This window comes from Labeo rohita, chromosome 16, assembly GCF_022985175.1.
Source record: "Labeo rohita strain BAU-BD-2019 chromosome 16, IGBB_LRoh.1.0, whole genome shotgun sequence".
Taxonomy (NCBI): domain Eukaryota; kingdom Metazoa; phylum Chordata; class Actinopteri; order Cypriniformes; family Cyprinidae; genus Labeo; species Labeo rohita.
This window is the reverse complement of record NC_066884.1, coordinates 21,844,476-21,859,249: the sequence shown is the minus strand read 5'-3', so window position 1 is coordinate 21,859,249 and position 14,774 is coordinate 21,844,476. Positions and strand designations below refer to the sequence as shown.

The 14,774-nt window shown below is 36.3% G+C and overlaps 2 protein-coding genes across 4 annotated transcripts; both read right to left on the bottom strand.

Annotated features, from left to right (window-relative positions):
* Positions 1–1,910: 1,910 nt before the first annotated feature.
* LOC127178740 (uncharacterized) lies at positions 1,911–7,313 on the bottom strand. Of its 2 annotated transcripts, none has more exons than XM_051131817.1 (2): positions 6,575–7,313; positions 1,911–4,442 (listed from the first exon to the last, which is right to left on the bottom strand). In XM_051131817.1, exons 1-2 carry the CDS (start codon positions 6,857–6,859, stop codon positions 3,150–3,152), a joined length of 1,578 nt encoding a protein of 525 aa, XP_050987774.1. In that variant the 5' UTR covers positions 6,860–7,313; the 3' UTR covers positions 1,911–3,149. The 2 variants fall into 2 exon arrangements, with proteins under 2 accessions (XP_050987774.1, XP_050987776.1); XM_051131819.1 differs by having other exon boundaries at positions 1,911–4,439.
* Positions 7,314–7,369: 56 nt separating this feature from the next.
* Positions 7,370–13,907, bottom strand: ino80e (INO80 complex subunit E). Of its 2 annotated transcripts, XM_051131820.1 has the most exons (8): positions 13,377–13,878; positions 13,214–13,284; positions 13,081–13,133; positions 12,926–12,998; positions 11,314–11,431; positions 10,956–11,054; positions 10,568–10,776; positions 7,370–7,464 (listed from the first exon to the last, which is right to left on the bottom strand). In XM_051131820.1, exons 1-7 carry the CDS (start codon positions 13,455–13,457, stop codon positions 10,570–10,572), a joined length of 702 nt encoding a protein of 233 aa, XP_050987777.1. In that variant the 5' UTR covers positions 13,458–13,878; the 3' UTR covers positions 7,370–7,464; positions 10,568–10,569. The 2 variants fall into 2 exon arrangements, with proteins under 2 accessions (XP_050987777.1, XP_050987778.1); XM_051131821.1 differs by lacking the exon at positions 10,956–11,054 and having other exon boundaries at positions 13,377–13,907.
* Positions 13,908–14,774: the final 867 nt, after the last annotated feature.

Genomic DNA, 14,774 nt, shown 5'->3' with positions numbered 1-14,774 from the left:
TGTCCTATCCTAACAAACCATACATCAATTGAAAGCTTATTTAGCTTATTTTCAGCAAAAATTGAAACTTATGACTGGTTTTGTGGTCCAGCATCACATTGGAGACATGTGAAAGCTTCTCACAAAAATGGAAAAATATGGCTATCCACCTTATTTTTCCCGTAAGAGTGGGCACAGCATTTGTAAAATTTATGGGTCCAGCTTCTGGTCTCATCCGTGTCTCACTATTTTTAGTTGTACAAAATAGCTTGTTTTGCTGCTTGATATTACAAATTGGTGTGTTTTTACGTATTATTTTAATGTATTATCTTAATTATGAACACACTAGGTTTTTGTGCAAACAGTTTTACTGTTTACTGCACATTGTTCTTCTCGTTATTTCCCTACAGTGACTAATGAACTGGAAGTCTTACCCATAGGCTTACTTCCGCGTTGAAGAATAGGGTGAATAGTTCAATATCATGAACCCGTTCATTCACTTTATAATCATATTTTATTCACATAAATGGCTGGTCATAGTAAAAGATTATGTAAAGTGCCTTGCAAAAGTATTCATACCCCTTTGTTTTTTAATGTTTTGTTGTGTTGCAGCCTTATATTAAGGCTATTAAGGCTTACACTCCATACACCATAATGACAAATCACATAACAGGTTTGTAACAACTTTGCTAATTTATTAGAAATAAAAAAACTGAAATGTGTCCATTACACATTGGGACACTTAAAACTGAGCTCAGGAGTATTCATATTACTTGTACTGTAGATGTTACTACACTTCGAGTGGAGTTAACCTGTGGCAAATTAATTTGAATGAGTATGACTTGGAAAGGCACACACAAGGTTCACAGAAGCATGTAGCCTCCATTATCCATAATATAAGAAGTTTGAAACAACTAGGACTCTTCCTAGAGCTGGCCTCAGGGCCAAACTGAGCAATTGATGAAGAAGGACCTTGGTTAGACTGGCAACCAAGAAGCTGATGGTCACTCTAGTTGAGCTCCATTTGTCATATATGCAGATGGGAGAAACCTACAGAAGGACAAGCAGCACTCCACTGATCTGGGCTTTATGGCGGTGTGGCCAAACTCAATCCTCCTCAGTGAAGACACTTGAAAACACACTTGGAATTTGCAACAAAGCATCTTAAGGACTCTCAGAACTTTTCAGCAGCAGGGACTGAGGTAACTGTCAGAGGAGAAGAAAAAGCTCAATGCACCAAAAATTTAAATAGGCTTAATTAAAACCCAGTCCAGAGTATTCAGAACCCCAGACTGGGCAGAAGGTTCACATTCCAACAGGAAAATGACCTGAAGCACATACCAAGAGTGGCTTATAGACAACTGTGTGACACAACTCTGCCACAGCCTGGACATTTCTGGAAAAACCTGAAAAATGTCTGCCAGACCCCATCCAAGCTGACTGAGCTTGAGGTGAAGAGGTGAGGTGTAGAATGGCAGATAATTGCCAAATGCTGATGTGCAAATCTTGTTGCATCATACCCAAAAGACTCGAGGCTGTAAAGGTGCTTCGATTAAGTACTGAGTATGAATACTTATGCAATGCACTTATTTCAGTGTTTTATGTTTAATAAATTTGCAATTGTTAGCTGTCACAAATCTGTTTTGTGCTTTGTCATTATGGTATATGGAGTGTAGATTGATGTGGGGGGGGGGGGGGGTAATTTAAACCAGTTTAACTTAAAGCATTTGTAAAAAAAAATTAAGGGGTATGAATACTTTTGCAATGCACTGTACAACCAGGTGCTGTTATAATTTGCATTAAGTACATTATAAATATTATCCACACCTATGCACCTTTCTTTGCTGTTTATAGTCTTAATCAGTAGACTTACATCAATGACCTTGAAGACATTGTTTATAGATAAAACTATAAATGACAGACAGCGTGACTCACAGAGAAGTGGTTTTATTGCAGCATATAAACCATGACACAGCAAGGTCTTTGCATGTCAGATGAAATGACCAACATTTCACAACATTTACATCATCTTTCTTACACTTAATAAACATTTCTCAGCACCTTGAAAGAGTTACAAATCACCCTGCACCTTCCATTTTTTTCCCAAAAAATTAGGAGGCTCATGTAGGTATTTTAAGGCAGAATGTAAAACAGAGGTTTCATGATTCATAACCACATGCCATATGGTTAATATTCAGTGTGCAGACACTATAGAGTGCAACAGTCAGGTTCCAGAAGTAAAAATCCCATTCAGTTTCTCCATAGAAGAACAGATTTTTAACAATAACTTACAAATCGTTTAAGACAGACCTACTGTGAGCTACAAGATCCCACAAATTCTTTGTTTTTTCAGCATTTTTGTGTACTGTATGACTGTAGGATTGTGAAATCCATCTTTTCACACTGAGGACAACTGAGGGACTCATATGCAACTATTACAGACGGTTCAAACACTCACACACTACAGAAGGAAAAACGATGCATTAAGTGCCGGGGTGTAAACTTTTGAAAAGAATGAAGATGTGTACATTTTCCTTATTTTGCCTAAATATCATATTGTTTCAATTAGCTGTTTCCCAGAAGACAAAATAAGTCAAATCTACCCTGATCTTAAAAGTCAAAAGTTTCACCCCCGCTCTTAATGCATTGCATTTCCTTCGCCTTGTCATTGTTGGAAAGAGTTCAAATACACAACAATGCTGAAAACCAAAGAATTTGTGGTATTTTTCTGAATAACAGCAGGCAGTTTAACTGTTCAGGACAAACAAGGGACTCATGAACAATTATCACTAAAAAACACAGTATTAAGAATCAAGTGTATGTAAACTTTTGAAATGAGTCATTTTTATAAATTTTCTCTTGTGGACTGTATGCAAACGTCTCTTATATAAGATATCTTATTCAGGTCAGTACTAAATAAAAATTAACATGCATTTTGGATGATCCCTTTTATATTTTGCTGATTCTGCAAAGTGTATGTAAACTTTTGACTTCAGCTATATTTGGTTTGGTTCATGGCTTATAACTCTTTAACAAAGACTTCTCTATGGAAAAAATAAATAGGAAAAATACTTCCGGTCGCTGAAAAAGTGGGTAGGCACTAATGCACTCTATTTGTGGTGTAATATGCAAATAAGGTATCTAACACAGGCATATACACACATTTAAGTCTATTCACCGACCACTTCAGGTTTCAGCAATTCAGGTGTTTGCCATTCGGATGATTCCCCTGAGCTCCCTCCAAAAGCTTCCTGGACATTCGATATTGTATTGCCCAGTACTCCACCTATGATGGAAACCACCATGTTAAGCATGTGGCCCACCCCCTTTCCACTTTTCAAGGTAAGTTTGCCAACCCCACTTCCCACTGTTGACACCTGGTGGCCCATTTCTGAGGATACGACACATAGGTAATCTGCCATCTGATCCCAGACTGACCCAAGAATCATCCAGATGATCCTAAAACCACCCCCCACCGTTCCTGTTGCGATCCCCAAGGCGTCTGATGCCAGAGTTCCCGTCCCAAAGAATCCTTCCTGGAACGCCACGAACAGGCTGCCGCCTAACGGACTGAGGCAGGAGTATGCCGTGCACACGCTTATTTCTCCTGTCTGGTACAAGGTGTTCAACACGCATGAAATGCCAGAAGTCACTCCTGAGACTAAGTTGTTGACCAAAGTGTAGCTGTCAACAGGCACCGCAGCCAGAATAGCCAAATCTTCCTGAAGAATGAAGGTTAGCTGGAAGGGAAGGTTAATGACTCTGTTTACAATCGGAGAGAAAGGGGCGTAAAGGAGATAGATGGTGGAGGACAAAACTTTGAGGAGGACAGACTCTGAGCTCTCCGTCTCATTGGTGCTCTCCAGAATGTCCATGTCTGAGCTTGAAGATGATGTGTAGCTTCTGGCTTCACCTTTAACATCCTCCGAAGTCAGTTTTTCGTTTCCTGATTCTAATATTTCTTCTTCCTGAGAGTGTTTGTCAACGTGTTCTTCACTTTGCACATCAGAGTTGGGTGTTTTGATCCCATCCAATTGCTTTTTCAAAAGCAATCCAAGTTCCTCTTCGCTATGATGTCCTGCTTCACCGCAGCCTCCTGAAAACAGGCCTCTAACGCCTGTTAGCTCCTCTAAAGCCTTAATGCTGAGCACCTTCATGTCGCCCTCCTTCACTAGCCCAAAACTGAAACTACCTTCTCCATCTGACGCAGCACAGCACACTGCTGACCACAACAGTTTCCCCCTGCACTCATTAAACCCTCCCAAACCAATCTGAACATAGACATCTCCATTCGTCTTTGAACACGTTGGCATGACGGAGCTCCGTATGAATTCTGCTGTTAGAGCATCCCATTTGAGGAGAGGGTAGTTGGAATGGGGTGATGGGGTCTCATTAGTGGTTCCTCTATAAAGAGCTGGGATTGCCACGGGGGACAGGTCATTGATCTCTTCTTTGGCATCCTGCTGATGGGTTAAAAAAAAAACATAGATTCACCTAATCACTTGGTTAATTGCAAAATAATACATTAAAATTCATTTATCCACAATACAAACGGACAAAACTGCATATTTTACATTCAAGGATTGCTCACCCAAAAATGAAAATTCTGACATAATTTTCAATTGTCACCTTAATGTAATTTTAAACCTGTGTGACTTACTTTTAAAATGTAAAATATATATTAAAAAATTTTAAATTTTCACTATATGGACAAAACAACAACAACTCAGAATTTATATAAAATATCTTTTGTTCTGAAGATTTTTGGAAGGACATGAGGGTGAAAAAATAATGACAGTGTTCTCATTACATAAAGAATTTGAAAACTGGGAGTTTTGTGGATGAACGAAAGGAATGAGTTGTTTGTTTTGAGGTGTGACTGAACGAAACAACCTGTTCTGAGTCAGTTTCATGAATAGCCTTGTTAATTCAACTCATTTAGATTGTCTTAACATTGTCAGTATATCAGTCCATAAAGAAATCAAAAATCTTTAAAAAGTTCTTAAAAATGTGCTTTTTTAAGATTTTTTATGTTTTTAAAATAAGTCTCTTCTGTTCACCAAATCTGCATTTATTTCATCCAAAGTACAGCAAAAACAGTAAAATTTTGAAATATTTTTACTATGTAATATAACCGTACTCTATTTGAATATATATTCAAATGCAATTTATTCCTGTGATTTCAAAGCTGATTTTTTAGCATCATTACTCCAGTCACATGATCCTTCAGAAATCATTCTAATATTCTGATTTGCTGCTCAAAAACATTTATTATTAATACTATGATTTTGAAAACAGCTGAGTAGAATTGTTTCAGGTTTCTTTGATGAATAGAAAGTTTAGGAGAACAGCATTTATCTGAAATAGATTTTTTTGTAATATTATAAATTTTTAATCATCACTTTTGATCAGTTTAAAACATCCTTGCTAAATATAAGTATTAATTTCTACTTTTTTTTTTTCCTAAAAATGGTATAGTTTAGTGGCTCTGAATGGTATAGTGTATAATGTTAGAAAACCTTGTAATTTCAGACAAATGCTGATCTTTGAATCTTTATATTCAAAGAATCCTGAAAAAATGTTTAACTGTTTTAAATATTAATAATAACAAAAAAAAAATGTTTCTTGAGCAGCAAATCAGCATATTAGAAAGATTTCTGAAGTATCATGTGACACTGAAGAATGGAGTAATGATGCTGAAAAATTAGCTTTGATCATAGGAATTTGTTGCATTTTGGATCAAATAAATGCACACAAATAAAAACAAAAAATCCTAACTGTTCAAAAACTTTTGACTGGTTGTGTATATTGATCGTAGATACTGGGGAGCTGCACCACATGACATTTTACGACCAGAATTACCATCATCTTGTCATAAAAAAGGTCTAATTATGGGATATTTTAGGAGAATTACTGGCCTTGACACACCGGGTCTCCAGGGAAACTCTCTATGATGTAATTTCCTGTTTGTTTTCTGCATGTTGGTTGCACAGTATGACTTTGCAGACATGTTTTCCAAATTGTAATAAGAATCGAAGCAATTTTGTTACAATTTGTTAAAAATCGTTTTATTAGCCTACATTTATTTAATGTAAATATGTATATATTTAGGTATAAAAAAATCAAAAATGCAATTAATTTAAGCAGTGGAATACAACACTTCTATGACGAGTCTGTTTTTAATCTAATAATATTAATAATATTCTTAAAATGCACTAACTTTTAATGTACAAATTAAAAACATGCTTATCATAGGTGTATTCGAGTCGGTGTGCAACCTGCATTTTTACATTTTTGAATAAATGAATAGAACAAAAATAAGATTCATCTTATTGATCCTTCCAAAAATGGTTCATGAAATGCCAAGCTTTTTCTCTTCCGCTTGACTTGACAGCCTTGTCAGCAGAAACTGTAATGACTCAAAAATTCAGTCATCCATAACCTGTACTTACATTCATTTAGTACACAAGAAAATAACAGGCAACACTTCATCACAACCATGCATTTTTAGCAAATGCACATGTTCAAATCTTCCTCTGAAGTCTATACAAGCTCTAAGACAGTGACTAAGACAGAGAAAAACATCGTGTCTCACCGTGCTCTGCTCTCCTCTGCCCCATCCATTATTCAAGCTGAGGTGAAGAGCTGTATAGACGGTGGTTTGGCAGTTGGCATTATAGAGCGACGCAAAAGGCCGTCCTGTCAGATGCCCGTGACACCTCTGCTCCAAACCCAGCTCAGCCAGAGAGTGTGGAGGTGTGCCCCTGAAAAAACACTCTTGACACTGGGAGAACCCTGGATCGTGATCCGTGTGTGTACTTGCCCAGACAACAGCATTAAACAGCACTGCAGAGAGGATCACAGCGAGTTTGGGCAGCATGGCCGAAACCCTCAGTACAACGAAGCAGAGACTGCAGCTAACAGTGCTGAACTAGCAGCTACACAAAAACAAGCTCCTGCTACACTCTCTCTCCCTCTCTTCGGCTATGCAGAATGAGTCTGAGCACAATCTCACCTTCTTCATCCCTCCCCCTTTCACTCTCTCACTCTCTTTCATCCATCCCTCCCTTTCTAAATCACACTTTCTGACTACACCTCATCTTAGTATTGCTATAATGCACACAAACCAGTACCCACACCTCTCACACGCCTTAATGACTACCTGTGTGTCAACATTCCCCAGCATCAACACTACAGCATGCCATTTTTACATTTAAAGTCATTTTTATGGGCAAAAAGGCCTTGTGACATCATCTACAGGCCAAACAAAGAAAAGAAGGTCCAGTCATACATTTGGTATTTCACAAGTCAGAGGTGGTGTATGAAAATAAGTGCTGGTGCAGTGACTCAAAAACTACTCAGCACAGAAAGTACAGATGGAAACACAGGGGAGGATTTTAAATATTTAATAATAAAAACTAAATAACAGAAGATAGTAAAAATGATGTTGAAAAACAATTGTTTTGCTTGAAGCTTCTTTAGCACCTGTGGGAAAAAAGAAAAAGATTTTAATTGCATTAACGTAATATCTTTTTTTAGAGACACAACATGTTTCTAGTAATAAACTGCTCTGTTCTGATCTAGTTCATGTTCATGGTGTGTGTGTGTGTGTGTGTGTGTGTGTGTGTGTTCTATAATCCCACAGCAACTTGCCTGGGCTAGTGTTGATGTGCTCCTGGGTAAAATGGGTGTGGCTCTCTCAATCTCAGTGTGTTTTTCTCTCTTTCTTCTGCTCACTCACTCTCTCCCTGTATTCTTATTGTCTAAATGCTGTCGCGCAGCTATACATTTACGGCATGCTTACAGTTAAAACATTGCAGCTCAGCAGTCTTTAAAAATAAGCCTATCCAGTATCCACAATGAGTCAGGTTTTTTTGTAACACAAGCTGTTATACAACCGAACGCCAACTTAACACAGATCCAATTTTCCTAATGACGATCACAAAATCCTTTTTACTTGGTCAATCTCCAATTTCCCACACTGGATAAATGGAGTACTTACCTGTCTAGAAGGATCTGAATGATCTAATAATATGTTTATGCAAGGTGCGCAGAACAAGTTCACAAAACAGGGCTCAACAATAACATTTTTGGTTGTCCTGCCAACACCTTCACAAGCCCCACCAAAAATAAAATGATCAATTATTAGTCACAGCATGCAATTTTACATTTGCTAGAAATATTTAGATTTTTTATTAAATGTTACGCTTTCTATCTTCTTTTATCATTAAGTTTTCTTTTATATTTACAGTTGCAATCAAAATTGACCTGCACCCCCTTGACCTGCAAGACATTTTGCTGCAGAAAATAACATTTTATGAAAACAATAAACAACCGTATCAGTAAACTATTAGAGAAAGTTTATTAAAGGGGTACTACTATGCTTTTTTACAAAGTCTTGATTTTGTTTTGGGGGTGTACTAGAACATGCTTTCATGCTTGGTGGTTTGAAAAACGCATTATTTTTAACATAATTTACATTATTACAACACATTTCTCCCAGCCTGGTACATATGGCTCGATTAGTTCCGGGTTTAATGAAGGCCCGCCTTCCGAAAAACAAAATGTGTTGTGATTGGTTAGCTGTCCCACTGCGATTGGTCAACATCCTAGACAGTGTTTCACTACTGCCACACCCTTGTCAAAGAAGCAAGTTCCGTGTCAACTGTTAACGTAAGCTAGATTAAACTGATTCTTACGTTTTAAATATAGATAATTCTCTTACAAAAACGCATTGATTCGCTACAGGAGGCCTTTTCGTCTGAAAGAAGGAAGTCATATACACCTAGGATGCATGGAGGCTGAGTAAATAATGCGCTACAGTAGTGTTGGGTCCTATCGTCATCCTGCAAGACCGCCAATACATGATATTATCGTGCTAATGTATTTAATTATTTACATACTTAAGTTTCATTGCCCGAAACCAGTTCCAGCATAAGGCTAAAAGCAGCCTAACATTATCAAAGAACATCATCACTGATTAGCCTAGCCTATTCTAGTGCAAGTTTATGCATTTAAAAAAAAACATTCACGTTATAAGTGAAGCTAACGTTATCTACACTGTATGATGAATACATCTCTTACCACACACTGCACACGTCTGCTGAGCGTTACGGCTCCGACGCGGCAACCGGAGTAGATTGCGGCTTCGGCATGTGTTTCGACCCTCTGTACTGCACACGTCTGCTGCACGTTGCAGCTCTGAAGTGGCCACTTCAGTCAATGCTTTGCTGTGCTGTGGCTCGTTGACGCAGTTCCCCACACATCGCTAAATTTAGGCTAATCCCCCACCTCGAAAGTGATGACTTTTACATTGTTACTTTCATTTCTACTTCGAATATATGTGGCTTATCTGAACTTTCTATTAACTTTCTACTGACTTTTGATCAAAAAATTCTGAAAAAAATGCATTAAAAAAAATATTGAGCAGCACAACGGTTTTCAACATTGGTAATCATAAGAAATGTTTCTTGAGCAGAATATTAGAATGATTTCTGAAGGACTATGTGACACGGAATATCTGAAGTAAACATTCAGCTTTTCCATCACAGCAATTAGGTTTAATTTAAATTAGGTTATAACAGAAAACAGTTATTTTATATTGTAATAATATTTTACAAACATTTACTGTATTTTTAAACAAATAAATGAAGTCTTGGTGAGCATAAGAGACGCATTTTAAAAAATATATATCTTATGGACCCCAAACTTTTGAACAGTAGTGTTTGTTAACCAGCTAGATAACATTAATTTTCCATTCTTATTGTTGAGCCCTGGAAAAGCAACCTGTGTGTATTTTGAATTCATTGATTAGTTCACTTCCAGAATAAAAATTTCCTAATAAATTCCTAATAATAGGTTTTTGAGGAAAACATTCCAGGATTTTTCTCCATATAGTGGCCTTCAATGGGGATCAGCAGACTGAAGGTTCAAACTGTAGTTTTAATGCAGCTTCAAAGGGCTCCACAGGATCCCAGCCAAGGAATAAGGGTTTTACTAGCAGAACGATCGACCATTTTCTAAAAAAACACAACGTATATACATTTTTACCACAAATTCTCGTATTGCACTAGCTTGACTTCACGGATTACGTAGTCACTTTGGAAAGATCACACGTAATGTAGGCGGAAGTAGCAATCCAGTGTTTACAAGAAAGTCCTTTACAAACAAAGGCAGAACAACGATGTCGGACGATTTTGAAGTTGGAGGAGAAAATGAAATGGAGTTTTTCGTCCTATCCTATTTTTTTTTTAATCAAAGTACACAGACATATGCTAACTACTAACCATGCGTGATTACATAACGCATGAAGCTGCAGATGTGCATCGCAGGGCTAGTGCAAGATGAGCATTTGTGGTAAAACAGTATATGCATTTTTATTTTTTTAGAAAATTACTTTGTTTTGCTAGATAAGACCCTTATTCCTTGGTTGGGATCATGTAGAGCCTTTTAAAGCTGGACTGAAACTGCAATTTGGACCTTCAAACCATTGGCTTCCATTGCAATTTTTATTCTGAAAGTGAACTAATCTTTTTCAGTAGTTGTAGCTCCTGCTAAATGCTAACAGAGCCCTGTATTTGTCTATTACCTTCACTCATTGGGTATGTCAATAACCAGCTCTGCCTCGTCACCTTCTCCTCTCTCCTCCTCTCCTCGGTCACTCTCTCCTTCACTATCCCCCTCTTCCTCGGCTGCATCCTCACTCAACATCTGCTGTGGGACCCAGCTGAACGGCCCACTCGCACCCCCAGCTGCACCACTGCCTGCAGGGTAACTGGACGTGAGTGGGCCAACCACCTGAATAATAGGAAGAAGCAGAGAAATGTCTGTTATTAGACTGCATTTCAGCATCACATGTAACTAAAATTCATAAAGAGAAGTGTGTTACTATAACTGTAAGATTATGACAAACAGTGTAGGCCACATGAATCTAGGCCACTGTGTTTCCAGCGTCAACCTCTCTTTCCCTCTCTCACCTTCCCTGAACCGTCTTTCCTGTGTTTGGCCAGTTTTGTTTTTCTCTCTTTCTTCACTCGCTCAGCAGAGGGAGCCAAATACTCAGGAGGGAAGGGTAACTGCTCACCCAGAATCACACACCCATACACACAAGGTGATCAAAGAGTACCAGTCATTCCCACACACACACCCAGCGTGCCCAGAGTGATGTGTGTGATGTCCATATAAACCAGGTGAGGTGAAGACAAAAAGAGAGAAAAAAATGAATAAAATGACAAATTAACAGGTGACAAAAACAATGTGAGTAACTGAAAAATATGAGTGCGGTACGTATAGTATGAAACGTATAGAGCGCACATGGGGGTGTGATGTACTCACAGTGTTGAGGTACTGTGCCGGAGCAGATGACTGGAGAGGAACCGCACCAGAGCGGGACAGGAGTGAGAGATGAGGAGATGAAGACGAAGGGACAGGAGGAATTCCAGGACTCCTCCTTCTGAAAGACAAACCAATACATTTACTATAGAGACAGAGCTATAAAAAATTTAAAAACAGGCAACAGCAGAAATCATTTATACAAAGCATGTTACTTTGAGCAAAACAGAAAAGTTGCCACACCTGTCTTAAATTTATTTGCTTCCCAAAATCTACTTAAATTTTTTTTTCTTTCTGAAGGGAATTTGCATTCATAACTTATTCAAAAGTACTTTAACTGTCATTGCATATGAGTTACTATGTTCTATGAAGTCTTGTGCATATAAAATGTTGTGCTTTCACAAATCTTTTTTCATTCAGATGGTTATTTCTTCTAAGCAGCATGTGTCAGGGCAAACTAAACATTTTTAAGCTCAATAGATGATTGAAAGGTAAATAGTCAGAGTGGTAGACATTAGCATTTGAACTACAAATGCAATGCAGTCTTATGTAATTCAGACTATGGCAAAATTCCAAAACCAAACATGCATTAAAATGTGTATTTAACATCTCATTAAAGGTCTCTATACTCAGTTTGAGTTTTTTTTTTTTTTTTAAATGCTTTAAATTTTTTAAGACATCTCTTATGCTCATCAAGACTGGATTTATTTGATCAAAGATACAGTCAAAACAGCAATATTGTAAAATATTATGACAATCTGAAATAAATGTTTTCCATTTTAATATATTAAAAAATATAATTTATTCTTGTGATGGCAAAACTAAATTTTCAGCAGCCTTTACTCACATGATCCTTCAGAAATCATTCTTATATGCTGATTTGGTGCTCAAGAAACATATTATTATTATTATTAATGTTACAAAATTGACAAAAACGGCTTAGTATTTTTGTGAAAGCCAATTTTTCTCAAGAAGTCACATCTCACGCATGTCAGGTACTGTGCTGAACCGCGACATGCTCTTTGTTTACTTCCGCTAACAACATAATACGTACAGGAAATGGATTTTGCAGTCATTAGCCAATCTGTCACTAGAAAATTTATTTTTAAACAAATTTTGATTTCAAAGTTCACCGCCATATTGCGTGAGTATTCTTGGATTGTGAAGTTCTTTTTTGACTATCTTTGTTAGTGTACATCCCCAACAGTATAAAAATAACAACAAAATATAAAAATCGGTTACAATATAAATGCATTAAAATGAATTACATACAGAGCGTACTTTTGAAAAGCACATGATCCTTCAGAAATCATTCTAATATGCTGATTTGGTGCTCATGAAACATCTTGTTATTATTATTATTATTATTAATGCTACAAAATTGACAAAAACGGCTCAGTATTTTTGTAAAAACCAATTTTTCTTAAGATTCTTTAGTGAAAAGAAAATTCTAAAGATTAGTAGTTATAACAAACCATGTAAAAGTTTGTAATCTGTAAAATTTTTAATAACATAAAAGTCTTTATTGCAACTAAATTAATCTTACTGAGCCCAAAATTTTAAACTGTACTGCATAAAAAAAAAAATAAAAAAAAATCACATGCTGCAAACTAACTTTTTCCCTGCTTCTCTCTCTCTCTCTCTGGCTCCTTCTCCATCACTGTCTGAGGAAACTGTTGCATCAGAGTCTGAAAACAAAAACACTCTTAGCACACAATATCCCTTGAAGGTTCCTAGAGGTGTGCAGACCAACATTCATTGGAGACTTACCAGAAGACTCTTCATCCACCCTTTCATACTGCAACAGTCTGTCCAACAGAAAACTGACACAAAACAAGTGTTTAATTATGTGCATGTGGGTCAAACAAGAGTAAAAATTGATAACTTCCACTACAGGTTCTACCTTTTGTCTCTAGAAACTTTTAATAGTTTCCTCTGAGCTCTTCTCAGCTCCTCCTGAAAACATTCTTGCTCCTGAACAACAAAAAAAAAAAATTAAGACGGAGGGTTAACAACAATCTAAAATGATAAATTAAAAAATGAACATTGAGGAAAAAGATACTCACATATACCAGAAACTTTAATTTGCGTTTGAGATTTTTGTATTTTCTCTTGTAATCCACCTCTACTTCAGCTTGCCCGTTCATTTCTGATGCTTAAACGAATATAGACCGCCTTTTTTAAATGGTTTTGCTAGTTTATATGTTTTCGAGATCGAAACTGTAGTGTTGTCCTCCAAATGTTAATCTCTATGCTTGTCCAGAAAGATTTAAGAGACTGAAATAGATTTCAAAAAACTACTGCTACTCTGCTAGCCATGCTAAAGCTACATATTCAGCAAGCTAAAGAATTAACAAATTATGTATTTATCGAGTATAACAAACACGTTAGACTCCACAAATTAGATAATGACAATGTAATAATCTATACTATGCCAAACAAAATTACAGGATATTTAACAAGGACAATAAACACATCATCTCACGCATGTCAGGTACTGTGCTGAACCGCGACGTGCTCTTTGTTTACTTCCGCTAACAACGTAATACGTACAGGAAATGGATTTTGCAGTTATTAGTCAATCTGTCACTAGAAAATGTGTTTTTAAACAAATGTTGACTTCAAAGTTCACCACATTGCGTGAGTATTCTTGAATTGTGAAGTTCTTTTTCGACTATCTTTGTTAGTGCACATCCCCAACAGTATAAAAAAACAACAAAATATAAAAATCAGTTACAATATAACTGTACAGTACAATTAAAATGAATTATATACACGAAATTAATTTAAAATAAATGTGACTGAAATGTAATTATAATTATGTATATTAAATCTATAGCCAAACCACCGAGTTGGTGTCCACTAGAGGGCCTCAATAACCTTCACATTACATTTCTTTTTTATTTGTACCATCCTGTTTATTTTATTGAAGTTAATTTATTAAAAAAAAAAAAAAATATATATATATATATATACATATATATATATAAATGGGCCATTTTACAGAACTGGGTCAAAGTCAGAGCTGGAAATGTGTTTTTCCACAAATTTTGTATGTATGCATATTGTATAATATCCAAGGTACACATTTCTAATAATTGTGCAGTTAATTCTCATATTGTAATCTCAGAAAGTTTTGGAATATTTGTCATCTCCCCAAATTTGTCACTACTGAAAAAGAGTAATATAGAATTTAATAAGAATGGTTATATTGACCTATTAAGATTTGTACTTCCATGCCAATATTTTCTATTTTATTAAAAACTTCAGAGGTAAATTAATTATAATTACAACTTCAACAATATTTTATCTGAATTTATGAGTTTTGTTATATTTTGAACCCAATTTTTCTTTGTAAAATGCAAAAAGCTGATCATACTGATTTCAAACTTAAGAAGGATTCATTAGTTTGAATATACTTTGAACCAAACACTATCATAACATCTTAGTTGATCATTCAGTAT